Below are 18,496 nucleotides of genomic sequence, written 5' to 3'. Positions count from 1 at the left end.
ACTTTTGTTGTTATTTCTTTTTCTGTGTTTCCCTTTTGCTTGGTATTTTGCAATAATGTTTAAGTTGTTTTTTTTTCATAAAGAGAAAGAAAAATATAGTAATTGAATCTTTAAAATGTGGCCAGCAAGGATTTTGAAAAGTTTAGGTAGTGTTTACTGCCACAAATGTAAATACTGAAGCTGGGAAACTAATCAGGAAAGTTTCTGCAAAATACCCATCATTACAGAAAACAAAGCCAAATAATTTACATTAATGATCCAGCTTTCTTAATTCTTGACTTCTATACAGTGCAAGTGACTTGCATCACATTTCATCAGTGTATGTTTCCAAACTATCTTCTAAATCCTGGCTTAATGAATAAGACTTCTTTAAGAAGAAACATCTGGGAAGAGACTTTTAAAATGCAATAGAAAATTATTACTGCTACCCACATAGCTCCATTCTACAGCAGCATTTCATTTTTTACCCATGTAAAATGTCCCATTTCCACAACACTGAGCATAATAATAAGTGATAAAGTTTTTTTTTTTTAAGGTAATTATTGAAGCAATTTGCTATGTATACAAAGACAAACCCTTTTAAAGGCAAAATATTTCAAAAACTAAATAATGCTCTAATTATGTTTAACACACAAGTATTTTAATTAAAAAGGTTACTAAAGGAGACTACATGTGGTTTAGCCCCAGCCAGCAACTAATTACCACACAGCTGCTCACTTGCCCTCCAACCTTCCCTGTGGGATGGGAAGGAGAATTAGAAGAAAAGGTAAAACCTGTGGGTTGAGATAAGAACAGTTTAATAACTGAAATTAAGTCAAATGCAGTAATAATGATAATAATAATAATAATTTCAATGAAAAAGGAGATAAAAAAGAGAGGGTGGAATAAAACCCAAGAAAAAACAGTGATGCACAACACAACTGCTCACTCCCTCGACTGATGCTCAGCCCCTACCCAGCAGTGATCTGCCCCTCCTGTCCACCTCCTCCCAGTTTATGTGCTGAGAAGATGTTTTAGGCTATGGAATGTCCCTTTGGCCAGCTGGGATCAGCTGTCCTGGCCATGCTGCCTCTCAGCTTCTTGCGCACCTGCTCTCTAGCAGAGCATGGGAAACTGAAAAGTCCTTGACCTACGGTAAGCACTGCTCAGCAACAACCAAAACATCAGTGTGCTGTCAACATTATTCTCATCCTAAATTCAAATACACAGCACTGTACCACCTATTAAGAAGAAAATTAACTCTATCCCAGCCAAAACCAGGACATTACAGTATCCTGGACACACTGAGATTCCATCAGAACAAAGTGACACTCTGGACCCAATTTACAAATCTCACTAATGCAGGCACATATGGCTTTCAGAAAGCATTCAAAAATAATACAAGATCAAGTTATTTTTAAAATTTTACAAGTTTTATAAAAATATTATACATTACAAAAATGTATCAAAAACCCCCTTAAAATTAAACCTTACAAAGCATTTAAAATGTGCAACATTCTTTAAAATGAGGATTATCCATTTTTTCAATAGGTACAGGTAGAAGTTTATATCAAAACTTTATCAAATAAAAGACAACCCCTAGCTTTAATACTTATCTAATCAGAAGAATATACACTGTCAGAAATATGAATGTGTTTAGAGATTTCTTGCCTATAAAAATAGAAAAGAGGGATACCGTGAATATCTCACCTGAAGACTCAAAAAGTTCTAAACATACCAAGACTCTTAAAATCAGAGAAATTATCAATCTATTTTTCTGAGGATTCCAGCTCAGAAGAATGATGATGCAAGGAAGAAGAAAAAAAAGACTGAGTGGAAAAACACCCCTGAGATAAATCAGTATTTTTTTCTACTTGCTTCTTTGGCTTTTGTTACTTTTAAGCTATCACACAGGTTTGAAAGGAAATTGGTCCAGTCATAGATTTTAACAATTACATTATCATAACATAGGTAATTATTCTGACACAATACAAGCTATAAAAAAACCCCAAAATAAAACACAGTCTAAGTTACTCTTTTTTCTTCATACTCTTCTGATTTATGATCCCATCCCTCTATTTTTTAAAATTTTTTTTCTTTCTAAACTTAGATTGTTAAGAGGATAAAATAGCCATCTGGAATAATTTTTCAAATTATCGTTTCCCATGCCTTCCTTTTTTCCTTGAGAGTTTTTTATGGGCAAGTTCTTCAAAAGCCGTAATTTCATCTTCCACTTCATTTTCCAAGTCTTTATCATGCACCAAGCCTATATTAAAAACAATAAATTAATGCAGAATGGAAAACCCCAACACCTTTTTCTCTTAACAGCATGACAACCTATATCACTGCTATTTTATATGTCAGCAATATACCTTCATATGTGCATAATCATGTTTAAGAAGTATTTAACTTAATATTACAATGTGCTTAAGAGCTCTGCAATGAAGCAGTGACTGCTAAGCCACTTGCTGCACCAGTAATTAATTTTTACACTGAAAATCTGTTTCTATTGTTATTTCCTTTGACTTTTCTAAGAAGTCTGTCTCAAGATTCAGTTTCAGCAGACAATTCCTTTCCTTGCTGACTTCCAAGACAGACTATAAGGTTCCTTTTGAGACTACAAGAGCACACTCTCTCCTATTAAATGTATCTGCTGGAAGAGGAAGAGGCAATCCAAGGTTTTATCACAACCAATTTTTCTAAAACTGAGCTAGTTTAATGCTTTACATATCATGGTTCACTGAGCAGGAAGTCCATTTTGTAAGTCTAATCACTTCATTGCTGCCAACTGCTGCAATCCCACCACCTAAATATATGTTTAAATATGAACATTCAGGGAGACACAATGAAGTCTTAAACTTGCCCTCAGAAATCTGTGATGCAACAGACTGCATCAATGTATCCTACTTTTGTATGAAACCAAAAGAAATGGAAGTGAAAATAAAAGAAACAAAGCATCCTTTATCAGGCTGGGATCCACTGAAGGCCAGGGAGAAGTCTTGCTCCACTCTGGCCACCCTGCACCCAGCTGCTCTGTTTTGAAGAGCCACTGGGGAAAAGCCTGGTTAACTCATGTTTTCCAGAGTGCCCCTGTGGGAGTGCCTCTCAAAGGTCAGTGAATACCCACAATGCTGCTGAGTGGGAGACTGAAGTGATACTTAGAGACTACTACTGAACAGTAGTGGGCACAGAAAGCTGTGCAATTTTGAAACATACCTTCCTCTGTTATCCTGTGAGAGTCCATTTGCTTCAGCCACTTATGAGCGTCATCAATGGTGTCAACCAATTTGTTGGCATGTCTGGTTATTACTTCTTCAGCTGAAATGGAGCACAGTTAACATTCTGTGAGAACACTTAGCTGAGAAATGGACAGCAGCTAAAAGTCAAGCACAAAATGAAGTTACAGAGAGCCATGTGGGATGATGATACTGCAAACTCAGAAATCATGGTCACCAGTGATCTCATGTGGGCGATAATTCACTAATGTGGATGAAAATGATGTATGTATTACTTCCCATTCTAATCAACATTACTAGCACTATCAGAACAGAAGTTCTACATCCTGGTGCTGCCCCTTTTGAGTTACATCTGAATCCTGAAAACATTCTACTTTATTTTTGGTTTATAAAGTTCCTGACTCTCTTTATCTCTCTGAAATTATATGAATCAAAGTCAAACATGGACCTAAAATGGTGCAGTCCTTGCTGAACTGCACCATTAAGAACCTGAAAAATGCCTGTTATAAAGAAAGGGAAAAGTAGTCTCAGAAAAAAATATGTCTCTCTATATATTTTCACTGAGTAGAATAACAAGGTAACATTCATCAAGCAATTGTCATAACGAAATCCACTATTACCTAATTAAGCCTACTATATTATTCATCACTATCATGGTTCACTGAGCAGGAAGTCAAGTAAACAATAAGCTAAATTTCATGGACTTCATCCATATGTAAAACTTTCCACTAGGAGTAAAGATAAAGCTTACACATGAAGAGCAGAACCTAACATTTAGTTACAAATTTAACATATTTCACTGATCAGAGCTGATGAACATATCAAGTACTAGAGTTTTTCACTATTGTCAGACATCAAAGGCAAAATGACAGCTTGACAGGATTGGTGGATTTCTACCAGTGAAGCCAGTAACAATGTTAAAATTTAAATTGTCACTTTCCCAAAGCAAGTACACTAAACAATTTTGCTTCTAGGCCACTCATTCACTAATTCAATTTTGCTTGCAAAAATCAGCATAGAATAATGCTTTCAGCATATAAGGGGGAGGAATCTAATATCAAAATATGTATCTCAAGCACTATAATTTACTAAACTTTTTAATACCAGTGTTGCCTTTGAGTACCTGACACACCACAGATTTGTGGTTAAGTATCCACTTTTGTTCAGCTCTAGCAAAATTACTAGTTCAAGGGCAGAATATCAGAGATATCCTTAGTCAAAAACTCCAAGTACTCCTACCAGGCTATCCCTGCATATCCAAATTACTATGGCTAGCAGAAGTAAACAGGAAACAGTAGAAACAATAACAAAATTAGTAAAGATCACTCGTCAGTAAAACTGCAAAGTTGCTGTAAAACTTTGTAAAACCATGTAATTTCAGAGAACATAGTACATCATGACCATGTAAAATTCACTTTACTAACTATAAAAATTCACTACTATTCACTTTACCTCTACTATGCAATTCATTAAGTTGGAAGAGTTTAGAATATGTTTTCAATATTTCCAGCTCTCTCTGTTCTTCTTTTCCTCAGCTATCTGAAATACCTGGAAATACCTTTCTCTTGACCACTTAAAGATTTTCAAATGGAGCTTTGCCAGGTCTAGCGGTTTGGCCAAAAAATTACATATTAAATTGTTTAAAGGAAACTGATAAGGTCCTACCTCTGGCCCAGGCTTTTTTCTCATAGATTTCCTCTACTGCATCTGAAATTTTTTTAATATTCTCTTTGATTTTCCTCTGGCGTAAGTTGGAACCTTCTTTATATGCTAAATGGTCTCGGGTGTAATCCCTTCCTGTAATGGCCTCCACTACTTCCAGTCCATCACGTATTATTGGATCTATGTTTCTTCTGAAAAACTCGGCATAGTGTCTGTAGGCAGCACGGTTATTCATGTGTTCTTCTGTGTTTCTGTGCTCCATGTAGGCCTCACTGGCCACAGAAATTGCATTTCCTTCTGCATGCAACTTTTCTTCCCCACTGCTCTCAGCTGGTGTCAGAGGTTCAGAAGCGTCTGCCTCCATGCTTTCTGACCGGCTGAAATAGTTCTCAGAGCTTTGGATGAATCTGACTCCACAGAGGTCACACTGGGTTTGGTCAATATCTGCTCTTTTGAATATCTCTGATAAAAATTCCTCTTCTTTCATTGCAACAGGATGAACTCTGGAGCAGGCCTTCCTTTTCCACTTCACATATAGGGAAATTAAATGGAACACACGATACAGCTGGCGTTGAGCAGATGCTTTCTGCTCTTGCTTCTGTTGCTTGCTGAGTGCAATGACTTCCAGGAGATCCTTTTGGTCCTCTAAGCAATGAACCTCTTCAAATTCCTCTTCCAGCTCATCAGCATATTCTGTTTCATCCAAAGAGGTTATAAATCTGTCAAGGTTTACGCGTTCATACTGGATGCCCCGTATGGGTGGATGCCCCTGAGTGTAGGCAGTGTCCCACTTCCAGCGGCAGTCAACCAAGTGCTCTTCATCTCGCACCGTCAGCAGCTCTTGCAGGCTTGCAGCAACTTCTCTTACATGTGTAGCACCACCCACTTGTTCTACGACCCTCAGCAATCTTTCAGGTACTTTAGAGGGAGTGTCTTTTCTCATTGATTCCAGCATTACCTTGATTTCAGGAAACAGGTGGCGTAAGAGAGATCTATCTTTAAAACTCTGCACCTGGTCCGCATTCAGTAATATCACTAAGCACAGCACTACTGTCCGCTCAGCCTCCCCTGAAGTTATGCAGTCAGGATCCCCGAATGCATCCAGGAGGACATTGAACCTTCCGTGAACACCACACAAGACTTCTGCTAGATAACAGAGATGAGATCTGAAATAGTATACAGCTGCATTTGTGTCCTGAGGCCTATACTCCTGTATTATAGAAAATGTGTCTTTAAGTTCTTTGTAATGGTCTTTGCGTCTGAACAAAAACTCCCAGTAATGAAGGAGAGCAATGTAACTCCTTGGAAGGCAGATAGTAATGTTCTTGGCAAGTCGCATCAGGACCGCGCAACAGAGAATATACTGAAATTCCAGCAACATCACCGTATTTCCTATGCTTGGAATCAGGTATCTTGTGCATTTCTTGATCAGCACGTTCATGAAACGGAAAAAAAATCTTTTGCAGTTTTCTGGGTTCTTATGAACATAGAATTGCTCAAGTGAATTTTCAAGAAGCCGAATGAAGCACAAGTGTGTTCTTCCTGCGTTTTCAGCATTTTTGTCAGGTAGCAACATACCATGTCTGCCCTCAATTCCTTTGGTCTTTTCTTCCTGGCCTTTATTCCTTGGGGAACTTTTTGCCTTTGCCAAAGCAAACATTAGCTCCTTGTTATAATTATCCTCTTCTTTAAAAAGAAGTTTCTCAAATTCTTCAGGATATCCTGAAGATAAGATAAGGACCTTCATGGCACTTAGCCACAAGTCAGTTGATTCTCTTCTGGCTGCAATGTCTTCATTATTAAACTTAAATGTGATGTACTTCCTCAACATCTCTCTACAAGGTTTGGAAATAACACTACTGAATTGCAGTATTTCTTTGCATGCCTTTGGGTTCTCAGACAGTATTCTCAAATGAAAATGATTTGGAAAAAACATTCCTAGGAGGGCTTTACATGATGCATATTTGTCAGAAGTCAAAATGTCCTCAAAGCTTTTGCACTGATTCAGTAACTCTTTAGGGAAAGTGCACGTGGCTTCCAACAACAGTCCATTTATTGCCACCAGATGCATTTTACACTGAAATATTGTCTTTGCTTCATGACGCAACAAGGGCCTGTGGTAACCCTCACAGGTTTTATCTTCACAGTTCAATCCGGCAATGAACTTCATACAAATATCAGGGTACTTCTTGCTCAGTAACTCACGGGTGATAAAGCACAACCTGCTTAACAAGTGCTGCTTCAAAGCTGATTTTACTTTCTCTGTGCTTACTGAGAAATCACCTTTTGCCTTCCTCTCTTTTAGACTTTGCTTGTCTAACAAAAACTTGATAATGGGTTCAGCTTCATTTTGAGACACCTGGCAAATGTCACCTGTTGGGACAATCCCAAAATAAGCAAAGCATAACTTCACCATATCTTTCTCTGCATTGGTAGCTGCTTTCTTCAGACCACTAACAAGACTCAGAAGAGCCATTAAGCCACGTGTTGCCATGAAGAGGATGTTCTGGCTAGGAGTGCTGCAGCGACATAACGCAAAGAGAGCTTCAACTGCACCAGCAGAATGATTCAGAGATAGGAACTGACAGTACGCATCACTCAGCTTCATGAAGTCTCCTTTCAGAGCTCCCTGCAAAAACACAGCCTCAGCAATGCCAGACTTCTGCCCAGTTTGTTCACAAAGTTCAAGGGCTTCTCTTAGGATGCTCTCCACATTCCCCAGGTGTAATTCTGAACTGCGACTCAGCCTAGCACGTGCTTCGGCAAGCAAACATGATGCGCGAAACTCTTTTACAGCCGTGAGGTTGGCTGCTTCCAGAGCAAACCCATGCTGTTTCATTAGCTTTGCAGCCTCCTCCTGGCGATCCTTCCTTTTCAGTAAGTCTGCTGTTTGGTGCAAACATCCACGAGATTTCAGAAACTCAAGCTGATCCTCTATATCAAGTTTTGAGAGGACTTGCATCATTTCCTCAGTCCTGTTCATACTCAGGTACTTTGCAGCTGCTTCCAAATACAGCTGATTTGCTGTACAGGAGAGTTTGGAAGACATTTGTCCTTTTGCATTCAACATATCTTCATATCTGAAATCATAGATACATCAATTCACTGCCACAGATTATAAATCTAGACAAAAAACCCCACTGCAATTAAAAAAACCACCAAAACCATTAAACAAATAGCTTCTCCTAGAAACCCTTCCTACAAAAAGGCCAGCTGTTTCATGTAATATGCCTGTCAGGTGAAAGAGGATCACATCATCTTAAAAGATCTACAGAAAGAAATTAATTACAACATGAGGCTGTCAAAATCAAGAGTCCTAAAACTTCTGGTACAAACAAGATCACAAGATTTACAGCATTAGTGAAGCATTCTCCATACTGTCAAATCAATGTACAAATAATTTTAACATATTTTATCAGTGTTGATCTTCTATTTATAAAAAAAATATGAATTTCATTGAATCCTCCAAGGGTCAATATATACAATATTCTGTAAAATTTACATAAACGTGTCAGTTTAGAGAGAATTCTTTCAAGCCTGCTGTATGTATCTGCATATACTTTGTTGCTTATTGAGTGTCTGAGCAAAACACCTGCAAAACATCTTTCATAACATGCACTTTAGAATATTCAGTAATTAATTATTAATGGCTGATGTAAAATTATTGAGGTAGCCCCTAAGCCAGTTTTGTGAAATATTCTCTCCTGCATGCTGAGAATGAGTAACTTTTTCCTGTTGGATGAGTAAATTATCATCAGCTTTTTGTTATCATCTTTCTCATAACAAATGTGGTAGTGCAGATTTTTTGTGTCTGTGCTGATAAATTTCCATTAATGTTTTGGGGGATGATTTAAGAACTTGTTTGTTGGTAAAGTGACTTTAATGCTTGAATGTTTTGATCGAACAATCTCTACATATTAAAAAATCTTTAATCATTCAAAAAAGCAGTTACCATTACTAAAGGTAATGCAAACAAAGTCAGTAGACAAAACGCTTCTGAAAATTTTTCAGTGAACAATTGGCATTATATGGAATTTGGAAATGCAAAAGTTATATTCCAATACCATCTTGCAAGACATACCTTTCAACTGCCTTTGCTGCTTCTTCATAGAGTTCTTCCTGACAATACATTTTAATGGCCAGATCAAACTCCTCAATTAGTTCATAACATTCAGATGCTTCTCTGTAGCACTGGCTTTTCTGATAGTAAACTGCAGCATCTTTCATCTGCAATGCAGAAGTCAATAAAGAAATCAAAGTGCTGTAAACAGTCAAAACTACATGCATGGAATAAATCCTGTAATTCCATCATCTGTCTTATAGAGAAGAACACTTTAAAAAAATGTAATTAAACTATCTGAATAAAATCAAATACATATTAAGATAGACACCACTAAAACTGAAGAGATTGTTTAAAAAAACTTCAAAATATTTGTGTCTGAAAAGCTAGAGTATAAAATGAAAGGTTTTCAAAATACTTTTATCCACCCAGCTCTGCCTGTTGTTAGAAAACACTGCACATGCTTCTGCTGATTTACAGATTTCTTAGAATGATTAGTATTAAATTAAAACAGTTATGGATGCAGAATGAGAACACTAACGTTGTATCTTAAACTTCAAATATTTGGGAACAATCACTTTACATTCTTTTAGTGGAAACACGCTGGAAATAAAAACATTACGTATTGTTAGCACACTACTTTAACCCTTCTATGTTTTAAGGTTCCATTTAGATGGCTGTTATCAAAGAAGTTTCAGTATCATAAGAGTACTGAACGAAGCAACCGCTTAAGTTTCATTACATCAGTCATTCACTAATTTTTGACTGCAAATGACTGATAATGACATTTGAAGAAAGCCAAAGAAATAAAGCCAGGCTGCATAATTGCATCATTCTCCACTTCATTCCTCTTCTGCCTATTCTCTGACAAATTACTCCTTTTGAACAGCCCAGCTTAAAGAGCTTGTTTAGTTTTGCTATTACCATGACACAAAAAGATACTACTACTTTCTGAGTATTATGAGAGGAAAAAATTCTGTAGGAAAAGGAAAATGATATGATGAGGACTGAATACCTTTCCTAATTTTTTACACAATTCTGCACAGAGACGGAACTCCTTTGATTGAATCAGACATTTTAGTGATAGTTTTGGTTCTCCACATTCCAAGTAAGTTTTAGCCAATGTCATATATTCCATCTGTTTTTCCCTGTAGAAAGTAAGAGAAAATTACCACTAACATCCAAATTAAGTTTAGGATCGTGTGAGCTGTCACTGAATCCAACCAACACTGACACGACACATTATTCTAAATGCATTACCCAATGAGTTATGATCTTACAGTTAATTATATTTTGTGCTGACACTGCTTTGTCCAGAAGTCTGTTCCAAAATGATAGCTCTGACAGTGGAAAGATTCTTTTGAGGGTTTTTTTAGCTAATGTATACTACTGTGATTTTGTACTGCTTCTCTTTTCTTAGCTTGTTCTCTCCTTTTTGCTGTTTAGTGCCAATGTCATTAGAGACACAAGCAAATGTGTTCTCAGCCTTTGTTTTTTATGATTAAACAATCCAAGCCTTCCAGCCTTGCAGAATGATCTAGATTGAATTGATAATTCTCAAGCCTAGAGAATGAGAACTGCACAGAGCATTTCATATAGAACACACAAAAATCTTACTTAAACTTTTTACACCAGCATTAATACCTCTATTTAAAAAAGTAATTCAACTTTGGCAGCTTCACTGTTACATATGTTCTGTCAACATATCCTAATACACCAAATTCCTTCTCCTCAAATTTTATGCAAGCTTTTGACAACCACAGTGAACTGAGAAAAAGTTTTATCAGTCCCATCAACAATTTCTCTATAATCATGAAATTTTGTGAGCATCCTTATACTTCTAAACAGGGCCACTAATATAAAGCAGATAATTTAAAAAGATAAAATCTCAACTAACTCCAGTAATAGCATTTCTTCAGATCTTCCCTCTTCTCCCTTGTGTGCCAGCTTCCTCTGATCTAGTCATTCCTTTCCCATTCTGCTATCATTGCTAGTTTCTGGTCTCCCCAGCATGAAAAGGAACTGATTCACTTTGGTCTCAATCTCTCTCCATTAACTTTTTTCCTGTCTTATTTGAGATGAGTCCCAAAGGGTTTCCAAGCCTCTTCAGGAAACTGCAAACTCTCTTCCCTGTCAAACTCTTCAGCTATTTTACTCAGCTGAAATCATGAACTAAATGATTCATCTCAAAATCTGTTCCTTTAAAACTGTATTTTGGTTCAGATCTTGTTCTGCTTGTTTAGTTTAAAATGACTGTAACATTAATTTTACTCCAAAACTCACTTCTTGCTTGCAGCTTTTCTTCCTCAATGCACACCACCATTCTTTCTCCTTTGTTAAGTGGATATGCAGTGGGATTAGCATATTCACTCAACAAAGTGAGTTGCCACCAGCACTGCAGATGGCATATGTTCTCCTATCTATATCTAAGGATGTAAAGCCTCTTGACGTAAGAGGCTTTTCTCTCACACAACCAGTAAGCCCTTGCAAGGGCCAATTTCATTTGGACAGCCCTTCCACTACTCCCTAGAGGGAGCAGTGCCCCGGATCCAATAGTGCTAGACCTTTCAGTTTCTTAAATCTCTTTTGCCAACCACAAACACATAAAGACACCCCTCCTGCACTGTTCTCTGGCATGTCTGGTCTGGTCCCACAGCTGTGGTGTGAATCTCACCCTCTGCACCACAAAGTGACACTCACTCAGCTGCACTGATACCCTACCTTGGGCTGCTTTTCTTTGCATGCACTTTGAGAACAGCATCATGTGTCAGGGCCAGTTTTGACTTCTCAGCTGCTCCTCCCTTTTGGTAACATTTGGCAGCCACCTGGGGTGAAATCACACACAGCATTCACAGATGTGCATCCAGCCCATGGCTTATCACATAAAAGCAATACTTAATTTTACAGTCACTGGAATGGAAAGCAGAAAGATTGGCAGGGTGCCTGGAGAAAGGAAAAGGTAAAACATTGTGGTATATCTTTAGGACAAAAAGAAAAGCTTTAAAATTAGTCCACATGCAACTATCAAAATTAGAATATTAATTACAATATTGTACATGGAAGTAGTGAAAGTAGAATTCCCGGTAACCGGATAGAATAAATAGCATATGCAATCTGGATGATAGCCTAAACCAGTAACTGGTAAGTCACCAGGCATCTACAATATATTACTACAAGTGAGGAAGACCAAGGTGTGCAAAGTGAAATTGAAAAGCAAGGAACATTTACTCAATGCTTTCATCATACCAGGCTTTTTCTGTGAAAACTAAACAGAAACACCAGGAGTTACCACGCTCCTAGCAAGGTTTTCTTTATTATCACCCTGCTTATTCTGCAATGATTTCTTTATTCTAGCCATTAATTTAGTGTTGCTTCTGTTTGGAAATTGCACACTGCAAGCCACTCTTGGAACTGCCAAAGTCACCAGATAATGTCATCTTAGGTAGCATTGATTAGCAAAGATCAGGCTTATAAAGAAAACAGATTTGCAGATAATATAGCTAATATATTTCAGATTTCAAGAGGCTATTTTTTAACTGTGTGGGTTTTTTATCTCAACTTTTTTCTGTCCATTTAGAAAACTGCTTTTTCTTTCCAAGAAGAGATAAAGACTATGTGTATAGTAGCAACTAATTACTTTGGTTTTTTGCCTTGTTATAAATATTAATTTTCCTTTCAAAGAATTTTATGTTGTTACCTGCAAAACACAGTTTTCCCTGTGCCATGATCAAAAAAGTATCTGAAGTTTTATTTCATAGAACCACAGAGAATCTCAAACTGAAAGAGACTTATAAGGATAACAGAGGCAAACTTACTGCTCCCTGCAGGACTACCTAAAACAAACCCACACGACTAAGAATGTCATCTAAATGCTTCTTGAACTCTGAACTCATGGCTTAATGACATGACTACTTTCCTAGGGTGCCTGTGGCAGACTACTTTCTCAGTGAAGAGCCCTTTCCTATGTCCAATCTGATCTTCTTTGGATCCAACTTCATTCCATTTCCCCATATCCTATCACTGGCAACCAGAGAGAGGAGATCAGGACCTCCCTTTGAGGAAGTTGTAGACTGTGATGAGGTTACCCCTCAGCTATCTCTTTTCCAAGCTGAATAAGACAAGCAACTTCAGCTGCTCTTCTTAAGACGTGTCCTCTAGAGCTGCCTGTGGCAATGGCAGGGGGCTAGGGACTGGATGAGCTTGGAGGTCTCCTCAAAACCAAACCATTCTATGATTCTATGACTTTTCATCATCTTGGTCACCCTCCTCTGGACATACTCTAATAGTCTGTTGCCCTTCTTATATTGTGGTGCCCAAAACTGCACAGAGGTGAGTAGTCCAAAACTACTCCAGGTGGGTCGGCACCAGCACAGAGCAGAGCAGGACAATCACCTCCTTTGACTGGCTCACAATGCTGTATTTGATGCACCCAGGACACTGTCTGCTTTTTTGGTTGTCGATGCTGGCTCATCTTCAACTTGCCACCAACCCAAACTCCCACATATCTTTTCATGGGGCTGCTCTCCAGCCTCTCATTCCCTAATTTGAATGTATGACCAGGAGTTCTCCATCCCAGGTACAGAATCTAGCATTTGCCCCTGTTAAATTTCATATGGTTGGTGATAGCCCCCTAGGTTGTCAAAGTCTCTCTGCAGGACCTCTCTACCCTGGAGGGAATCAACAGCTCCTCCCAGTTTAGTGTCCTCCTAGTTTAGTATTGTTGGCAAACATATTTAATGTACATTCCTGTGTCCAAATTATTTATAAAACCATTCAAGAGCACTTGCCCTTAAATTGAGCACTGGGGAATCCAACCAGTGACGGGCCACCAGCCTGATATAACCCCATGTACTATAACTCTTTGAAGCCTGACTTGTCAACCAGTTTCTCACCTAATGTATTATGGACTTGTCTAGCTGTGTGCTGAAATTCCATCCGGAATAAAGAAACTGTGAGAAAAACTATTGAAATCTTTGCTAAAACCAAAATATACCACATCTACTGGCTTCTCTTGGTCAACTAGATGAGTGACCTTGTCATAAAAGGAAATTAAGTTGGTTAAGTAGGACTTTCCCATAGTGAACCCATGCTGCCTGTGACTAATGACTGCACTGTCACTCAAATGTTATTTTCAGTAACTCCCAGAATAACCTTCTCCATAATTTTACCAGGCACCAAAGAGAGGCTGAAAGGCCTATAATTACCAGGGTCTTCCTTTTTACCCTTCTTGAAAACTGGGACATTTGCCAGGTTCCAATTGACTGGGACCTCTCCAGACTCCCAAGACCTTTGAAAAATAATGGAAAGGGACCCCACAATAAAAAGGGCCAGCTCATTCAGTACCTGGAATGAATCCCATCAAGCCCAATAGATTTATGTGCATCCAGCTGCAGCAGCAAGTCTCAAACTAGTGCAGAGTCAGCTGGGAGTTTATCATCCTCCAAGTCACAGTCTTCCAGCACATTATCAGTGTTAAAGACAAAGGTGAAGAAGGCATTAAATGTCTCTGCTTTGCCTATGTCCCTATTTGTGAGGTAAATTACCCTATCAAGTAATGGACTGATGTTACGTTCAATCCTTCTTTTGCTGTTAATGTGTTTTAAGATGACCTTTCTGTTGTCCTTCACAGTGCTGGATAGCTTGAACTCTGTGGCCACATGAATTTTTTCCCTTTGGCCACATGAATTTTTTTGGTCACATGAATTTCCCTTTGGCCACATGAAGCTTTGGCCACATGAATTTTTTCCCTACAGTGACAAACAGCATCTCTGCTGTCCTCCTGTGTCACTTCCCCTTGTTCCAACATCTACACACTTTCCCTTTTCCCCTAAGTTCAAGAAGATGCCTGATCAGCCAAGCCAGACTCTGCCCCACTTGCTTGACTTTTGACCCTTTGGAATTTCCAGCTTCTGCACTGTTCAGAGGTAGCCCTTATAAAGTACCTGTTATTCATGAATTCCTAAGGGACCTTACTAATTAGCTCCTTCCACAGCCCAAGTCTGCTCTCCCCAACTGCAGGGTCAAAGGTATGCAGGACTTTTTTTTTCTACAGTCAACAACTTGAAACTCAGTTACTTTGTGGTCACTGTGACCAAGACACAAATCCCCACTTTACTCACAAATGCCTTTCTGTTTATTAGGAGGTTATCTTTCGCTAGTCAGCTCCCCTAGTACCTGCACCCAGAAGTTATCCTCAACATGCTCCAGAAATTTCCTTGACCTGTTTGTGTCCACTGTATGATTTTCTCAGTTAGTGTCTGGGAAGTTAAAATCACCCATAAGGACAAAAGCATTTGATCTAGTGATCAAATCCTTATCTCCCTGCAGAGTATTTCATTGATGTTGTCATACTGAGTTCTGCTTCGATGCCATTAACTGTCATCCCGTATCTGGACTGTATTAACTAGGAAGCTAGGAAACTAAAGACTGTAATATCTCTATGTTCTTTAAATGAAAAGGGAATAAAACCATCATTTGCCTACCCAAATTAACACATTTCCGAGAAATGCTTTCATTTTTCTACAGTATGTGCAATGATACTGTCAAGAACATGGTTTAGATTCACGCATATCAGTCAATTCTGATGGATGTTAATAATTGTTTTCCAACTGCCTTTCATTTGTGTGCATTAAAATGTATTTCCCTCATGAGACTGCGAATTTCTGGGCAGTGAATTTAAGATTACAAACAAAAGGCTTGCTCTCCCTGCTCACTTCTTCTAAGTCATTTACAAGTAGACACACAGCTACAAACCACAAACTAAGCCAGACTGCTACAGAGTAAATGAAGGTTTACAGATGGATTTATAGATACAGAGAAAAAGTTTCAGAACAAGCAAGAATCCTTAATTCAGATAAACATATGTTCCTACCTCCCAGAACTGGTGTTTGGCATAGTAGTCTCCCTGTGCAATCCATTCTTCTGGAGTTGAAGTTTTAGCAAACATGCTGTCATCTAAGTCTACAAGGACAGGGGTGACCATTTTATGTTAGAATGGATAAACCACAGAAACCACTTATCATGAACCAAAACTAAGCATTATCTCACAATGTTCCAAGCTCTACGTTTGTGCTTACTCCAGTAATGGTTAACTATGAATCAAGTGTGGTAACACTGTTGTGTGAAGATACCAGTGAGAGTACAAAAACCCCCAGAGCTTAGCTGGAGACTGGGCTGGTAAGTGGCTGAAACTGCATTAACACAGCAGAAAATCTGACTACAAATTGACCTCTTTAAGCTATAAATATCTGCAGCCATCAGGGTCCATTGAACTCTTGCCACAGTAACTGGCTGAGCAGCAGTGACCTGATCTCCCTCTATGTAGCAACACCTCTTAAGGTCACCCCTCAAGGCTGAGGGATCCCTTACTCAACATCAGACATCAGTGAACTGGTAAATTACATTTTTGCAAGTGTGTAATATTTAAGATAGGCATAGCAAGCTTATGTAAAAAGTAGAGTATTGACCACAAATCCATCCATACTTACTGAATATTTTAAATATCTGAATTTACTGGTTAGAACTCAATAAACTAATTACAAGATCAGATCTGTCTGAGGGATCACTGACTCTTCTCCTTTGACAGCAAGGAAACTTAAACTGTTGAATTAGCAAAGAAGTTATACTTTAACATATTCAACTGATCTTTAGAGACAAAATAATTAAGACCCACTGAAATAAGTGGAAATTTGCAAGGGCAGTTATCAATGCATACTGTTAGAAGGACCAAGGCATTAAACCTTCTTTATTACATATCCTAAAAGCAAGAAAACATGAGTTTTGACTGACAGCCTTTTAAGAAAGTTTTAGGACAACTTTACCTTTCTTTTCATCTGTTTTGACAACCTTAACAAATTTTCTTTTGATGAAATACTTAAAAGCTGGAGCCCGTTTATCACGGTCTTCATCAAAGATCCAAAGATTGACTCTGGCTCTTGTAATTGCAGTATACAATTGCTTGAGTTCTCCATTCAGCATCTGAAGCAGAACAATAAAAATTGAATTAAATAAATGAAATGCCAGATGAGTTAAATTGTTAGAAAGAAACATACTTTGCAGTTATAAGAAAACAGAGAATTTATACAGAATGAATATTAGGTAAGAAAGTGCTTTTAAGTAAGCAAGTCTAAATATTAAATACGGGATTTCAATTACATAAGCCATTATCCAGCTAAATTACAAGCAACTAGTACTACAAATCAACTGCAGCTATGTATGACAGGCTATTTTCCTTCTAATCACTTGCACATATAACTATTAATTACCATACAATCCTGAAAATATCTGACTCACCAAATTCTAAGCAACTTCCTTAATTTCAAGGTAGTGACACCAATCAGAAACCAGACTATAGGAATAATGATTATTGACAAGCTGAATTGCTATTTGCTTTAACCACAGTTGTTCTGTAAATAAACCCGAAAGTCTATGACACGGGTTTTGTTCTCTAATCAAATTACATTTGCAAACAATCTCTTATCTTTTAAAATCAGTATTATATTGCATTATATTTATATTACATTACACAAATGTTAACAACTATAAACATGGAACTAACAGGATGAAAGGATTTAATAAATTTCCCTACTTTTAAGATTTAAGAATTTAATTTGTCCTTCCTATTCCTAATGTTACAAAAAACGCACCTTGTACATTTCTACATTAAATGGAGTCCTTTCCTGCATACCAGAGGCATCCTCTAATGGCACCTCAATTAGAAAGTTGCTTCTCAGTTGCACATCTGGATCAGGACTATAAGAAGAAATTATCTTCCATTCTTTGCTAGCCTGAAATATCAAGAGAATAAGGTTTATTTGTATGTACCAACTATTGCTGCCTACATGTGCACAAGATAAGGTTGTATGGTGTGACCTATTCATCCCTAAAAGGAAAGAAGGCTCAGAGGAGAAGACTGGGGGAGAAAATTATATCAGGGAAGAATGTAAAGAATAATCAGCAATTTTCAATGAGAAAGCTGAACTTCATCTCAACACAGCCTTTGCTTGAGATACTTGTCTGTACCAGGCGGTCATCCAGGCATATAAACAACTTTCCTTAAAACAGCTAATACACAGTTACACCTTCCTGAGCTGCCCAGGCAAAAGCAAAGATGTGCCTCAGCCCGAAAGACTGCAGAAAATCTGAGCAGCAAAGAAAACAAACCTTTAAGAGTGCAACTGGCTTGAGCTGGCTACAAGCTGCATATGACTTTTCAGGGACTGGGGATGGCCAGCATCATGATGGAGAAGCCAATGGGAATACATACATACATACATACATACATACATACATATATATATACACACACGTATACACAGGGAGCACGAATGGGAGTCACATCTGTATTGTGATTCCAATGTATATTGCCACTGTTATATTATGCTTGCCTTCGGATTTCAGGATACTGCTGTATCACTCTTCTAGATCCAAATCACATGCAATGCTCAATATATCAAATAAGTAATTTGATATTAAACATGAAAACCCCCTTGGGTGGACTATACATTTTCAGCTAAACATCCTTACAATGTGAAGGAAGTCAGGTTACCTTCACCATGGA

General features: G+C 38.0%; 1 protein-coding gene across 1 annotated transcript in view; it reads right to left on the bottom strand.

The window, feature by feature from the left end:
- Positions 1-780: 780 nt before the first annotated feature.
- The window catches only part of TRANK1 (tetratricopeptide repeat and ankyrin repeat containing 1), a 42,127-nt gene continuing 24,411 nt past the window's right edge, over positions 781-18,496 (bottom strand). Inside the window, exons 15-23 of the mRNA XM_053954097.1 lie at positions 17,583-17,723; positions 16,758-16,914; positions 15,809-15,897; positions 11,659-11,762; positions 9,953-10,085; positions 8,959-9,104; positions 4,881-7,957; positions 3,196-3,297; positions 781-2,245 (exon numbers count right to left, since the gene is read on the bottom strand). Coding sequence (XP_053810072.1) covers positions 2,133-2,245; positions 3,196-3,297; positions 4,881-7,957; positions 8,959-9,104; positions 9,953-10,085; positions 11,659-11,762; positions 15,809-15,897; positions 16,758-16,914; positions 17,583-17,723 — 4,062 coding nt within the window. The 3' untranslated portion in view covers positions 781-2,132. The remainder of the gene's footprint in view (positions 2,246-3,195; positions 3,298-4,880; positions 7,958-8,958; positions 9,105-9,952; positions 10,086-11,658; positions 11,763-15,808; positions 15,898-16,757; positions 16,915-17,582; positions 17,724-18,496) is intronic.

The sequence above is a fragment of the Vidua chalybeata genome, chromosome 1 (genome assembly GCF_026979565.1).
Source record: "Vidua chalybeata isolate OUT-0048 chromosome 1, bVidCha1 merged haplotype, whole genome shotgun sequence".
In the NCBI taxonomy this organism is placed as follows: domain Eukaryota; kingdom Metazoa; phylum Chordata; class Aves; order Passeriformes; family Viduidae; genus Vidua; species Vidua chalybeata.
Note: the sequence above shows the minus strand (reverse complement) of the source record. Positions and strands in the feature narration are given on the sequence as shown.